The sequence below is a fragment of the Perca flavescens genome, chromosome 5, assembly GCF_004354835.1.
Source record: "Perca flavescens isolate YP-PL-M2 chromosome 5, PFLA_1.0, whole genome shotgun sequence".
Classification (NCBI taxonomy): domain Eukaryota; kingdom Metazoa; phylum Chordata; class Actinopteri; order Perciformes; family Percidae; genus Perca; species Perca flavescens.
This window is the reverse complement of record NC_041335.1, coordinates 4,337,222-4,353,303: the sequence shown is the minus strand read 5'-3', so window position 1 is coordinate 4,353,303 and position 16,082 is coordinate 4,337,222. Positions and strand designations below refer to the sequence as shown.

The 16,082-nt window shown below is 41.5% G+C and overlaps 1 protein-coding gene across 1 annotated transcript in view; it reads left to right on the top strand.

Moving 5' to 3' along the window:
* Window positions 1-10,903, top strand: part of erlin2 (ER lipid raft associated 2) — a 29,862-nt gene extending 18,959 nt beyond the window's left edge. The window contains exons 8-12 of the mRNA XM_028579046.1: window positions 3,330-3,388; window positions 6,334-6,425; window positions 6,510-6,599; window positions 9,967-10,046; window positions 10,151-10,903. Of these exons, the coding sequence (XP_028434847.1) occupies window positions 3,330-3,388; window positions 6,334-6,425; window positions 6,510-6,599; window positions 9,967-10,046; window positions 10,151-10,330 (501 nt within the window). The 3' untranslated portion in view covers window positions 10,331-10,903. The remainder of the gene's footprint in view (window positions 1-3,329; window positions 3,389-6,333; window positions 6,426-6,509; window positions 6,600-9,966; window positions 10,047-10,150) is intronic.
* The last annotated feature ends 5,179 nt before the right edge of the window (window positions 10,904-16,082 follow it).

Sequence of the window (16,082 nt, the reverse complement as noted above, 5' to 3'; positions counted from 1 at the left end):
TCACGTGCATATTAAGTAGCCATGCTGAGGGGAGGAGCCGGTTTATCTCTGGCAGCAGCTAAATTTCCAAAGATTAGTAGCAAACTAATAAACAGTTAGACTACAAACCGACAGCTTTCGTTTTAGCTTGTTGGTAAAACATCGCGATTAGCAGAGTAACATACTGTAGGCTAGTGTAAAACAGCGCGCTGGAAATTCATGTTACCTCTCGCCTGTCTCTTCTCTTAGACCCCCGCTGTTTTCGTCTTCCTTCATTTGTAATCTGGGCCATCAGTCTTGTGTCCACAGGAGCGGCAAACTGTGCGCTAGTAATAATCCGTTTGTTTGTTTTTTTATTAATTTCTGTGGGTCACCATAATCCGGTTCCATGAAATACATCAAACAAAGCGAAACAACAAATAAAAAAATAAACGAAAAAGAAAATAAATCAATAAAGACAGATTTCAAAATTTCATCAAAAACCGTTTCGTCAAAGTTTCATCTCTATTTTTGATATACTATGCTTCCCTCAATCCTTATTGATTTTATCGACCCACCCCCCATTTTAGGCATATATTTGATGATGTGTTATCAAACTTGTTTATTTTATCTCTAGTGTAATATATTCTTGTCATTATCTTAAACTGTATTAGATGCAGATTTTCGTTAGTAGTTAATTTGTATGTTAGTGACAAGCTTTCTTTCCATTTTTCTTTAACGTCAACCCCTAGGTCTTCTGTCCATTTATTGTATGTACTTTGTAATAGTGCATCACTGTTTTCCATGCTTATCAGTAAATTGTACATAGAGGCGATCAGCCTCCTTTTTTTGTTAATTTGGCTTAAAATGTTAGACATTTCAGGGCTGATATTCTTTTCCAAGTCAAAATTGCAGGTAATCCAGTTTTTCAGTTGCATATACCTAAATAATTCTGTATCTTTTCTCGCTAGTAATAATCCTCCGTGCGGAAACGCAGTGAGCTGTACAACCTTTATAACATTGGGCCTCATTCACCAATATCTTCCTAAGTTTTCTGTTAAATTTGTTCTTAAGAAAGTCCCTAAGAAAGGTCTGTCGGATTCATGACGGGTTCTTAAACAGCAGAATTGTTGTGTTCTTAGGATTGATGAATCCCACGTCTTCGGAACTGAAAGCGTGTGCCAGTTGTTCCTAATTGGCATAAAAAAATGGCCCGCAAATTCCCATATAAGGACATGACACTTCCTGTGCACCTCCTGGGAAGCAGGAGACACCGTTCAAGAGATGGTTGTCGGAGTCGCAGATGACTTGTACGTTGCAGTGGTGGAGGAAGTACTAAATCTCAGTACTTAAGTAAAAGTATAAATAACCAGAGACATATTTACTTTAGTAAAAGTAGAAGATGTCCACTACCACAAACAAGGCCTGGCTTTTAAAAGAAATTCCTATCCTAACCAGCATAAAACAGAAATATGTTGTTAGAATCGGAATGCGGTTGGTTTTATTCATGGATGTATTTTAAGACGGTTTTGTTTTCATTAACCATGCAAGTAAGTAAATAAAGTGTGTGAAGCAGCGCAAATGGGGAGATGTGAAGAGGTCCAGCCAAATAAATAAGATATGAACGCGTCTTACGCTGCCTGGCGGAGGAGTAAACAACGCTGTGGAGAGAAATAGATGGCAACACTGATTTAAAAACGGGAATAATAATAATGATAAAAAAAAAAACTTTTCACTTTTACCGGAGGCTGTATTACCGAGGGTCAACAGCACTGCACCCGGGCTCTGGAGCACCGGAGCCGGCTTTTAAGCCGATGAAGGATCCGCGGTGCCCCATATCTATGGCAACCAAACTTCACTGGTGAGACAAACGTGACGGTCAGGAAGACATTTTGTTTTTTGTTATAAATAGCGCAATCAATCACCAAATAACGCAGGATTTAATCTTTTTAATTGCTGATGTAAATTGCAGTGTTAGTGTTTATTTGCATACCATGATTTTTTTTTTTTTTTTTCAACAAATGATCAGAAATACATTACAGTACAATACTATTCATTGTAAACAACTGTAGAATTAAATAAAATGCTGTAACCAATTATTTGGAGCAAATTGTCATCACTCAAATGTGCGTAAAAGTGCTCGAGTGTTCGTAGATTTTGTTCTTAGCTAAGAACAAATCCAAGATAAGAAAACATTAGTGAATGTCAGACAGTGTTTCCAAACAGGCGTGGCGGTTAACGCTGAAGTATGGATTTGATTCTCGGGGGGTATTTTGCCAAGGGTAATGTTATAAGTTAGCAGCACACTAAGGGCGTTTTCACACATTAAAGTCCGGACCAAGGTTCATGTTTTTATTACATTGTATACATTTGATCCGGTAAGTTTTGGTTTCACACTGCAGTTATGCAAGCGCACTAAAGATCTATACGTGACAAAACTACGTCCTGCCGTCATCACATACGTGAGCTGCGTCTCCAGATACTTATAATTGATTGGTTTGTTGACGGGCTTCCCCGTCCTCTCGTATCCTCTCTCTGTGTCGAAGTTTTTCCAACTGACTGCTGCTCTCCCCTACTGCCACGGCTCTTTTTGTTTTGTTGTGATGTTGAGAAGCAAGACACGGGAACTTTCTTTCTGGAGAATTTATTCAGAGACAAACGGAAACCTACACTGTAGTATTTACTACCACTTAACAAATAAACTGCTGATGTATTCTCTGCTCTGATAGCCGACAGCTGTCTGCTCTGAACGCATTCACCGTCTCTCTCTCTCACTCACTAAGCACCGAGCTATTCCTTAAAGCTTCCCCGGTCTTGTAACACAAGGAGAGCCTGCCAGAGAAAAAATTTGGTTGGTATGTCCAGCAATCATGTACCGTTGGAAGCAGCAAAAAGTGAACTGCACTCAAAGCCGGTAAACATACCTGGCTTTAAATTGACTGTCACCATCTCTATAAACCCCCCACAAGACATTGTTTGTTTGAAGGGTTTTATAAAGGACAACGTTATGACTTGAAAAGGAGCCCCGAGTGGTTTTCCCCCTTACTGAATCCACCCCCCTCCACAACCCACACACATTTCACTTCCAAGTTTTAAACCCTCCACTGGGCTTTAATACTTCAACCTAATGTTTCCAGTAAATTTCTAGAAACAGTTGAAATAACAAGTTCTTTCAGGGAAACTGAATCCTACAGTTTAGAGTGGGCCTTTGAACAAAAATGCCTTGTGTCTCAGGGCTCCTCTAAAAGTGCCCCTTGGTGGTGAAAACCTATTTTTAAAGTCCTGTTGCTTTTAATTGACACTGTTTATCTGCCTTCTTCAGAACTGACCGTTTCTTTCTCTGTCTTTGTTTGTCTCTCACTAAACCACAGGCGGTCCGTGTCACAAAACCCAATATCCCAGAGAGCATTCGCAGGAACTACGAGCTCATGTGAGTTTTATTTTTTTTCCATTCCCAACGAGGAATGTTCCCTGACCCCTAAAGCCTGTGTTGTGTAATTATTTTTCACTCCCAAGTGAATAGACCTGATCCTCATCCAAGTCCTGTAAGACCTCTGCTGTTTCATCTCAGACTGTGAACATCTTACTCTGACTTTGTGAATCAGCAGCATGTGCTTAGTCATGGCAACTGTAATAAAGGATTGCGTTTGATAGCGGGGTCGCATGAGGCAAGGGCAGCGCATGGCCGTCTCCCTTTCGGGAGTTATATGCTTGGCCTGCCCATTGGATTAGGGGTGGAACCCAGATGACAGACTGGCAGTGGCACACAGCAGCCTGCAAAACTCAGACAAAAAATTGAGAAATTAATTCACAGCCAGAGTAGTCAGAGGCCACTTCACTTGGGAGGCCATGTAGCTGGAACACATGTTGCGACATACAGTAACTTCATTGTTTGTTTTGGCAGTGGGTAACTTGGTTAGTGGGAAGATGAGTGGGGCAGCAATCAATGACAGTAAGTGTGACTGTTGCTGCAGCTGCATGGGCTCCCCCCAAGACCTCTCTGTGTGTGTGGAGCTCAAAGGCAAGGGATCACTGCACAAGGAATGGGTTAAAGGAACGAGGAGAACTGGAATAACGTTCTGGAGGAGGCAAGTGTTCATCAAATGCTGGCGAAGTCTGGACTAGAGAGATGGGAGCAGCGGTGGTTACTGGGCTCTGTGCCGCAGTTAAGGGACTAAGGAGACGTTAACGGAGAGACTCTACAGTGCGCTCCTGACAGACGGCCATTGGCTGCATAGCCTCAACCACGAAAGTAACATGCTGATCATTACATTATAAGATAAGATATACTTTATTGTCCCCAGAAGGGAAATTAGTTTTGGACTCTGTCCGTTCTGCAGCTTTTCAAAGACGACGCAAAATACAGAAAATAAGCATCTCCAACATATACTCTTGTCGTGGATATTTTTTGGCACACAGAGAACACAAAGAAAACACAGAATGGTTAAAGTGATATATTGCAAAGGTTTTATGAAATTAATGTCATTAATTACAGGGTAGTTACAAAGCAAGGACACATTTATTGTAAGTTTATTTGATTAGGACAATGCACGTTAATCAACATTTCTGTAAATGCGCCAGTGTTGGCCAGTCGGCTACTTTTCACCTGTAGTCCTTGTTCCCTAGCATGCATGTCTTTATGGTGGGAAGAAACCGGAGCACCCGGAGGAAACCCACGCAAACTTGACGTAGGAACATAGTGTGAATATATACATGCCACAAGAAGAATAAGTCCAAGCTTGTTGGAGAGCAGCCAAATGAATATTTTTACAAATCAATCAAAAGGTTGTTTAACAATTTCCAGTAGCCACTGGCAAGCTTCTAAATGTCTCTGTATATTTAGCTTGTCCTTTAATAGCCATTCAGACATTACTGTCTCCTTTTTCAGTGACAAACTGTCAGAACTTCACTCAGTTTAACATTCAGATTTTATAGTCGCAAGCCTCTCTACAGCTCATAAATCAGTGAGACAAAAACCCTCTGCATAGGCATTTTGACTACATCTCCATGTCACAGCTCTTAAAACAGTGAGACAATTTTGAACCGATGCATTCAATTCAATTTTATTTATAGTATCAATCATAACCAGAGTTATATCGAGACACTTTACAGATAGAGTAGGTCTAGACCACATTCTATAATTTCCAAAGCCTCAACAATTCCCCCAGTAATTCCCCCAAGAGCAAGCATAAGTGGTGGCTAATGCGACGAGGAGAAACTCCCTTTTAGTAAAAAACCTTGGCAGACCAGGGATCTTGGTAGGCGGTGTCTGACAGTGCCGGTTGGGGATGAGATGAACAGTGGCAATAATAGTCAGAGAAATGTTGAAATGGTTAACAAAAACTTAAAGGAACATAATTTCTTTAACACTCTCATGCAACACAAAACGGGTACCTATATAGTAAGCACATTAACTACTCTTTTCATTGGCATTTTTTAATTGCACAACCCCGTCGTCTGCATTCTCCGCAATAAGCTTTGCACAACATTGAATCATGTTGGCCTGTGTCGGCAGCTCACTCTGTGATGATTCTGAGTCAGCTGGTTTCACCTTGGCCGGATTGTACTGAAACGTTCACTGGTACTGGCAGACTTGAACCCAAAAGCATGACAAAAGTCTGGAGTTTGTAAGAAAAGATCAGTTTACTCAAAACAGTTCAGAGAGGGTAAAAACCAGGAGATGTGTCACACAGGCAAACAAATCTGAAGAGAAGCAGGCAGGCAGAATCTAATGTCAGAACACGCAGACCAGGCAAATATACACTAAATAACACTGGAGAGCTTGGCATTAACACACAAGACAATCGGGCAGGGACTAAGGGAAAGTGGACTTGATATTAGTGAGGGACTAATGAGGGAATGGGCCAGAGGTGAAACCAGGTGCGGGTAATGAGCCGATAGCCAGGTAAAATGATCTTGCAAGTTCCCGAGCAGACAGAAGGCTGTTAACAGTGCGTGACGGTGATTTTTTTGCTGGTATTGCGCAATACTCCAGCACGGAGGCCGCCTGCAGTGCTTCACAATAACCGCAAGAAATGGAAGCCACAACGGCACAACCACTTTATAAACTATTTAAACGAGCTCCAGATAAAACTAAAAAAAGTCATACTACTATTGGAATATTTCATTTTATTTAATTATAAGGACAATGCACATTAATCAACATTTCTGTAAATGTGTCTAATTTTCAACTCTAGTCCTTTTGGCCAGTTGTTTTGGGTACCAGAGCAACCGGAAACAGCAAGACATTAGTACGGGTTAAAATTTACAGACAGAAGACAACAAGACGCCATGAAGACAGCAACAAAATAAGCATTCCCATGAAGCCATGCAGAGTCTGGGTTTTACAGTTAACGTGGGTGTCTATGTTTGCAGGGAGAGCGAGAAGACGAAGCTGCTTGTCTCTGTACAGACACAGAAGGTTGTGGAGAAGGAGGCAGAAACCGAAAGGATCAAAGCTGTGATAGGTGAGAGAGACGGAATAAAGCAATCACGGAGAAGTGCATTACACACACTACAGGTTGGAAATGCAAATATGCTTTGTTTTATAGAGGCTGAGAAAGTGGCTCAAGTGGCAGAGATCAAGTTTGGACAGAAGGTGATGGAGAAGGAAACTGAAAAAAGGATCTCTGAAATCGAAGGTTTGTATCCAGCAATGGAAGAAGTACGCAAATCCTTTGCTGAATTAAAAGCACCAGCACAACAATGTAACAAGACTCGGTCTAAACCTAGTAAATGGCTGGACCCTGTATGGTCATTGGACCTAATTGTGGCCAAATTGTTCTAGGGATAGTCAGCGGTGGTGTCTATAATGTGAATATAGATACTAACTGTTCATCTGTTGTGGTCCCAATAATATTAGTTTGTTGTATACTGAAGTAGCACATGACATGGTAAAGATAGGTTTGAGAGTTATAGTTGAGGAATAATTTTCAATGTAATCATGCTATTTTAATAAGTTATAGTTCTGGATTACTCATCTAAATTGTTATTGTGTTATTAGTCTCGCTTTGCCACACCCTCCTTCCAAAGCGCACTAGAGGGGAGTCTGGATAGTCCACATAGCATTCGGGCATGGGAGGAAAACGTGTTCTTGTTTATTGGCATTTCTTTAAGTCAATCACAATCGTCTTGGCCGGTGCTAAGCACTGGAGAAAAGGCGCGGTGCCGCTGCAAAATAGGCTCGTAAGGAACTTGTTGTAGTGGAACGGGTGCGTTTTAAAAGTTGTTTTAGTCATGCAACAGAAAACTCAGATTGGACAGATAGTCTAGCTAGCTGTCTGGATTTACCCTGCAGATATCTGAGGAGCAGTTAACCGTAGTCCTCACAAATCCACCGGAGTTTAGAATAACAACACAAAGGAAGCCCAGGGCAACGGATATCGGGCCTAAATGAGTGAAATCCGGCGTGGATATAGACTATTGTGTAAACAGACTAGAGCCAGGTTTCACCCAATGACAATTATGAACCACAGCCTCAAATGTTGCACCTAAAGCTGCATCATTTATTAATGGACAAACCGAAACCTCACAACTTTTATTGTGTATTTATGTGCGATGTGTCGCCATTTCGTTTTTCTCAAATGCCCAAGATGAATTTCTCCTATCAGAGACATTGGCTATGTTTCCATACCGCAACCCGCAATAAAACGAAGAAGAAGAAGTTTCAGTTCATTTCCGCCCAGTATTTCCGCTCTGTTTGCACACATGACAGGTGTCAACAAAAACAGATGTAAGTGGACAAACGAGGAGACGAGATACTTTTTAAATTTAATTTACCAGAAAAATATAACAGCTATTTTAGATTGTAAAAATCTAAGAAACGCCATCGTTTATCAGGAGATCGCGAAGGAAATGACCAACAAAGGTTACGTACGACATTCTAAAAACTCTTAACGTGAAAAAGCTTAACGTGGTTTAAAGTATCTAAACAACGATCAGTCATCACCAGATTTATCATGGTCATATCTTGTCATGAACACTTAAGCCTGTCAAAAAAACGAAATCAAAATCCAACGATTATAGAAGTTATCTCACGTTGTTTTCTTCATCAGTGGCCGTATGGCGAGGAAAAAGCTTCACGTGGTTTAATGTACCAAAACAATGATCAATCATCACCAAATTTCTCTCTCATATTACCCATCATAACCACGGAAAACTGTCAAATAATCTAACCCAATGTCCAATTATTATGGAAGTTATCTGACAAAGCGTTTCTGCTTCAGGGCAGCGGAGCTGCTGGGGGTGGACTCTCCACGGTTCTCATTGGCTTTATAAGTCCTAATGTGAAAAAGCTTAACGTGGTTTAATGTACCTAAACAACGATCAATCATCACCATAAAAATCCTCTTCTATATTGCTCATCATAACCACTTAAAACGGTCAAATCTAACCCAATGTCCAAATATTATGGACGTTATCTGACACATTAACGTGAGATAACTTCTATAATCATTGGATTTCGATTTAGTTTTTTTTACAGGCTTAAGTGTTCATGACAAGATATGACCATGATACATCTGGTGATGATTTATCGTTGTTTAGATATTAAACCACGTTAAGCTTTTTCACGTTAACCGTTTTAGAATGTCCCTTAGAACAAGCCGTGGGACGTCCTGCGGAGTAAATGGGAGGCGCTGAAACAGCGATCACGGCTCAAAAAAGAGAGTTGTCTCGCAGTGGTGCCGGAGGGAAAATATAAGGCAAGTTCCCCCTTTTTGATGAGCTGGATCAGATCCTCAGCCAAAGGCCCATCGGAGCTTATAGCTTGGCTTCTAATATTAACAACAACAACAACAACTATCTAGCAAAACTTTGTTTGCAAAAGTTCGCTTGAATCTTGTGTGATTCAGTGCAAAAATGAATGAAAACACCTTAAAATGTCTCAAATCAATTCGATATGCCAATTTAATCGCAAAACAGCATGTGACGTCATTACGCACAGGTTTTTATTCGCTTTAAAGCTGTTTGATGGAAACACACTTTCACCAGCTTTATTCGCATGAGTTTTTGTACCGAACTTCAAATAATTTGATTGAAAAGTGGATGGAAACTTAGCTAATAAAGGCTTTTCTTATCTTATCTTACCTTGCCAACCAAGGCTAACGTTAGCTGGTAACTAAAGGGAGGGAAAGTGTCCTGATTGTCTGTGTTCTGCTGTACATGCAGATGAATGGCACCAGTACCTCGGGGGCCCATGTTTACCTAGTGGTAAAACTCCGCTGGATGACTCGCTTCAGAAGGGTTTAAAGTCTGCAGCTTTCCCTCTTTAGCGTTTAGCTTAGCAAAGCGCCATTGCAACCATAAACAACACTGGCTTGGCCGCGTCATCCTCGCTAGCTCCACCCTCTCGTCCACAAGTCATCCCCTCCGGTTTCAAAAAAACAAGATGGCGACGGCCAAATTGCCAAACTCCAGGCTTCTAAAGCAAAATTCCATAAACCACTGGGTGACGTCTGCCGCTACATCCACTATTTTTTTTTATGATCAATTTTTTATTTATTTTTTAACATACAGAACATACAAACACAATTGAACAAGAATAACAACCCTCTCCCACCCTCTTACGTCCACTATTTTTTTTACAGTCTATGGTAATGTCATAAATAATCGCTGCATGCTATTTATGTGTGCCAATTCCACAGTCCTCGTGTTGTCCACATTTTACTCACCAAAATGGAAAACAGCCATTGTCACTGTTTACCACGTGTGCTTTTCCTGCTAGGCTAAGTCACACTCTGTGATTCCTTCTAAGAAAGAGCCAAGCATGCTGAATACTGTAACAAAGTTGAGAAGAAAACCTAGTGTTATGATTACGAGTAGATCTCCAAGTGGTTTTCAGCAGCTGTGCTGTGTACAGTCAGAACTGCTTATTTCCAAGCGTGTTTGTATTGAGTACTGGTTTGCTGTTGGAGTCTGGGAACCAGTTGTTTAGATAGAAGTCATAATTGCAGATGGCAGTATTTACGCCAGCTTTCTACTTTCTTACCGCTTGTTTCTGATTTATAGACGGCGCTTTCCTGGCCCAGCAGAGAGCCAGGGCCGATGCAGAGTTCTATACATCACAGAGAGTCGCAGAGGCCAATAAGGTAAAGAGATGACACAAACACACTTCCCGCCTTAGCCAGGACTAATAGCGAGTTGAAGTCCAGACTGCTCTTATGTAATTTGAATTCTGTCGCCCCTCTTGCAGCTGAAGTTAACACCAGAGTACTTGCAGCTAATGAAGTTCAAGGCCATCGCAGCCAACAGCAAAATCTACTTTGGGAATGAAATACCCCAGATGTTTGTGGACTCTGGCTCTGCAGGGAGCTCTATCAAGGCCTCTGCAGCCATGGACATTGTTGCTGAGCAGATCCTGGACCTGGATTAGCAAGGGAAGGGAAGTATTGGGGCCCACAGGGCCACCCAGGGGTGGAGGACCGTCTGCTGCAGGGCAGGGGCCCGGCCCACAGCCTAGCTGGCAACTTCTCCCCTCTGACCCGGTGAAGCTCTGCTGACCAGGGCCCATATTTCTCAAACATCTCCGAATACCTGCTAGAAATCACACTGAAAGTTTGACTAGGATGTAATGTTATCCTAGCTCAGAGCCAGATGACTTGAGTTATTTAAGAAGCTTCCTATGCTTCTACTCTGTTCAGATAGAGAATGAGATTGTCTAGACTAGGTAAATATGAAATAAAACCAAGATGAAATAGCATCACCCGTGGGTGTATAAGTAGCTCCTTAAAGATATAATATGCAATTCTTTCGTCAAAAAAAAAACATGTATAGACTAATACAAGTTATCCCTCTCAATCCTCATTACCAACTAGCGGTGTGGGGTGGTGTCTGTATCTGCAGAGAACCTGCCCTCTGCCTGGACCTTCTCTTTTCTTTTTCTTTTGCAGAGTCGGAACACTTCTGGCCGTCAACAAGAGCCTTTTGGGCCCAATGTGGGTGTGTAACCCCCAAGCCAATAATGGCATTCTGAATTCCAATTGCCGTTTGCCTCTTATGTCTCATACCTGCGCACAAGTTCCCCTGACAGAAACGTACAGGATGAAGCTCTGCGTTCACTCATAATCCGACAATGTGGCACCTTCACTCGGTGTGTGTCTGTGTCTGTGTCTGTGTCTGTGTCTGTGTGTGTGTGTGTGTGTGTGTGTGTGTGTGTGTGTGTGTGTGTGTGTGTGTGCGTGCGCTTCAGAAGGTGCTGCGAGACGAGGGCCTTTTATTCCTCTGATTACTGCGCTCCCTCTGTAGCTTGCTCGACCACTGCTGCTCTCTCTCTCTCTCTCTCTCTCTCTCTCAACATCACCGATCCATTACTGCTTCTATGTTTATACTGTTAACCATTTTAGGTTCATGTGTGCTGTCAGCTTTTGAAGCAGAGATATTTGTTCAGTTGCGGGGAAATTACTAATAATTAATCTTAATTAAGCTTTCAGGTGCAATGAATATAATTTTTCTTGTTACATACATTGGCCATTCACTAACCCCTGTCCCCTAGTTACTTTTGCTATGCCTGTCATGCTCTCAGTTCTCACACGGCACAAATCCAGTAGACTAAATTGCAGATTTACCATCAAAATTGTGAGTTATTTTCTACCCAATGGGTCTATGATCTCAGACAGAGGTAGAAAATAGCAGATTCTCATTTCTAGCCAGTGAACGTCCATTTTGTCGGCTGAAATGAGAACTTTCGCTAACAAATTTTAGGTGCTTTAGCCAGCTAACCAACTAAGCTAGCGTTAGCTCCGTGTGTTGGTTGAAAAAGCCGTCTCCAACAGAGTTTTTATTTTTTTTATTTTCAGCTGACTCATTTTAAAACAAGAATCTTAAAGAAGGGCTCTTAAGCATACACTTAATGGCAACATGTTGTGCTAAAAGTCTAAAGCTAACGCTGCATGTCACAGGCAAAAAGTCAGCTTCCTCACCAATGTACGCTGTTTATAGGCTTCTTCTTTTTCTCTAACCTGTAGACTCGCACAGTAATGTAGTTGGTTAGCACTATGCTGACTGTTGGCCTTTGTAGTAATGCTAGGTTACTACTGTCAATAGTAAGCTAGTTAGCTGGACATGCTAACAATTGCAGCTTACGTTAGCACGGATGAACACAAAGTTTAATCCATTCCTTGTGTTTTTGGTTTTGAAAAGGTGATACATACATTTTACCAAACTTTTTTTTTTTTTTTTATTTAAAGTGCAGTGTCACTCTTTACAGCCCAATGCACAGCACTAAAGGACACGGCTGTTCAAAAAGAGGGATTTAGAGAAAACCAATTTAGCGGTTTAGCAATTGCAACAATTTAACGTTTGTGAATGAAGTAGTTGCATCCCGGCGGGCGGGTTGGGGGGGAGACAGACCTTTTAATCAAACACATGACATGTCCCACATTCTCACGGTCCAAGTCCAGGGCAGGAAAGCTCTGCAGCTCTGCTAAATCCTAGAGGATGTGGAATGACTTGACAAGATCAACAAAGTTATTCAAATGCTGATACTCGCCTGCTGAAAAGAAGGACCAAATCTGAGGATGGGTAGGCTGTGATTTCTTATTTTGAACTGTTAGAAAACTACGGACCCTGACCAGATATGTCACTGTAGACAAAACACAGGGACCATGAATGTACCGTGTGGTAGCTGCCGCCTGTCGGATGTCATATCAATCCATTTGTTTGTTTTATGTTTTGTAAGATAATTCGTTTGAGCACGGGGGACCTGTTAAATATTAATTGAATTTGTGCAGCCGTTTGAAGTTGTACCACATTTTTGCTGTGTATGTATGTTGCACCCTTTTGTTTTCCTCACTGTACAATCAGCGGAGAGACTATATTTGTGCAGCTCTTTATTTTTTGACTGTTAATATCTGTTTTGCGTTCGGAGTTCAATACCGTGGCCACTCTGAAAAAGGTGACGATGGGTGTTGACAAGAAAAACAAGCCGCTTTTCTACTCCAGATTTCATACATGAGACATGTGGCCATCAGCCTTTGTCAGTAGGCCATGATGATATATAATAATTAGTGCTGTCAAACAATTAAAATATTTAATCGCACATTTTTATCTATTCTAAATGTCCCTTGATTTCTTTTTGTCCCATTATTTTTTTTTCTCATTTTAATGCTCTTATCAACATGGAAAAGTGGATCAGCTTTCTTTGTGCTTTTGTCGCCTGGGCGGAGAATCGGCATCAGCTGTGTGCTCGGCCATCAAGTGGTATTTTAGACTGGACGTGCTGCAATGATAGCTCAGTTCACAACGACAAAACACACACATCACTTTGGTCCTGTCAATGGAACCATTTGGCTTTAAACTTTCCATTCAGAATCTTATTGGCATCCATTTCGGCGTCCCGCGCTCGCCATCCAATCAAAACGTAACGTTAGCCTACTACTCTTTGGCCGGCTCACAAGCCCAAACAAGCGTGTGCGGTGTGCCTGTTTGTTTCCGGTCTAGCTAGATCCGGTGTGGTGTTGTAGTTTTTCTAACGTTAAACTACTAGTTGTTGCAACAGCATGTGAAAAAAAACTACAAAGTTTGCTAGGCCAAAAAGAACGTTAATCTTGCGATAAAAAAAATGTACGCCATTAAAATGGGTTTGCGTTAACGCTGTAAATAACGCGTTTAACTGACAGCACTATTAACTTATAACCATTTCATGTTTTTCCTGTAAGAATGGCAACATGACTTAATGCACTGGAGGAGGAAGAAGGCGTAAGAAGTGCAATATACTGATTGATGCTGACGGACTTGCAGTACAAATATTACCAACCTGCGCAGGTTAAAATTGTCTGTAGGAGTCAGATAATCATTTTTGAGACTTGAGAAATCTTGGCTTAATCAGGACCAAAATATTTGTGACCTATGTTCTCTGTCTTAGATGAATAACACATTCTTTGTATACATGTTGAGAAAGTGTTGGATTCACAGCATTTGGCAACAGCGGGTTGTGATAATGCACGACACAGACTATGTGGGCGCCAACTAACCAAATGATACGCTCTGAAAAAAAAACACTCCGCATCGATGATTGACTCATTTCATTACATAGCGTTAGGCTTCAGGGAAGGGGCATGTTTAGGCATGGATTCTTGGAACTCGACATGTTGAACGTGACGTTTTTCTTCTTTGTTGAGCAGACAGTTCCACGGTAAAAGAATATTTCTGTAGTGTGAAGCTCAATGTCTTGTGTCCAGAAATCACCGCAACCAAATACAACTTCCATGTATCGTTTCTAGTACAAAGCAGTGATTACATTATGTGTTATTGGCACCGCTCTATGTTGTTTTAAAGTTGGTCCGGTTCCTCAAAATGACTTCCAGTTGTCATTTGAATTTGAATTTCTCTGATTGATGGAGACTTACAATGACTTGAAAAAACAAATGTTCTTGCACTGATTCCAATTGTGAATGTGTAATCAACATATTGTCATTTGACAATAAAGTACTGTTTATTCTTTGAGAAACTTATGGTATTATACGAGTTTTTATTTGCATTGCATATCTAATATATTGCATGTCATTATTAAAACCGTTTTCAAACAAACATTTAGTATCTACACAGCTGTTGTAATTGCATATCTGATTATCTAAAAGAGTTGGAAAAAGTACTTTCTCACTATTTGCATTTCCCATCCCAAATCAAATGAACAACTTTAATGTTGGCCTTTTAATATGATTAGTTCCAGGTTGTAAAGGAGTGGGGTTTCACTTACTGAAATCTTTCTTCGTCATTCGATCCTGACTAACTCCAAACCATCGACTGAGAAGCACAGAACTAATACTTACTCATGAATTACTGTTGATTTTGTGTCAGTTTGTGAGAATACTTGCATACTTTTACTTAAGTAACATTTTCAACGCAGGACTTTTACTTGTAAACAGTGTGGTATTAGCACTTTTACTGAAGTACAGGATATGAAAATGTCGTGGAAGTTTCCTTTGCAGCAGGGGGTGGCGTTTTCAGAGTTTAGTAAATTGAAACAAATGAGAGACTAAGGGTCCTATCTTGCACTCAGCGCAATTGCCTTTGTACACCGACGCATGTATGATTCCTATTTTGCACCCGTTGCACAGAAGACTTTTCCCTCCACAGACGCACGTCGGTAAATTAGGGAATGTATTTGCGCTCCCGTGGGCGGTTCAGCAAAAAGAGGAGGCGTGTTCAGGCGCAAACGTTCCCTGGTGCTATTTTGCAGTTTCAGAAAACAATTCCGCCACAGACCAGGAAAAACCTGGTCTAAAGTCAGTAGTGCGTTATTCAGATGCTATTTTAGGGGCGCATGCTTGGCCATAATGTAGCGTGTGCACAACGCGCATACACTTCTCTCATCTAAACGGACACAGCAGTTCCCATTTTTGCAAACCATACATAATTACAAAGAAAAATATTACTGAAAATGCGCTTCAGGTGTTTGGATAGATCAGGAGGAACTTTACAGTACAGTCCTTAAAAGGTCCCAGCATTCTTTGTGGCTTGTTGTGTTTTCACAACATTTCCATGAATCACGGATGTGTTGATGACATAAATGAGGAAACATTAGAGGACTTAAGGAGACGTGATGTTGAACTACGGTGGATTCTGGTCCGGGAGTAATGCGCGATGTGCTCCTGGTGGAGCGGGTGGACGGAGATGGAGTGGGGGGGAAGAGGAAGGGGCACAACAGGTGCAGGTGGTGCGTTTGGAGGCCCACGCTCCATGGCTGCAGCAATCCTCTCCAGACTTGAGGAGATGCGCCTGAGAGGCCGCAGCAACATCGTCACCCGGCCAAGACGGGCATTTATTACTTTGCCGCATCTCGGACAGCTCCCGCTGGCGTGCGCCAGGCAAATCCGCCGTCATAATAGCAATCCGCCATGTAACAAGCACTCCTGCTCTTAAAGGGAATGTGAGATGACGCTCTGATTGGTTTATTGCACGTTACGGCCACATCACACCTAGCTACTTCAGACCAACCCATTTTAGATTTGCGTCGGGCGCAAGAGTCATTTATCCCGCCGGTATCATAGGAACAGCGCCCGAGATCCGCCCACAAAGCTACTTGCGTTTTGCGTTTCATACCTGCGTTTCAGATCGTTAAAATAGGGTCCTGAGACTAGAACCAAGTTGGGTTTTTGTATTTTATTAAAAACATATATATATTT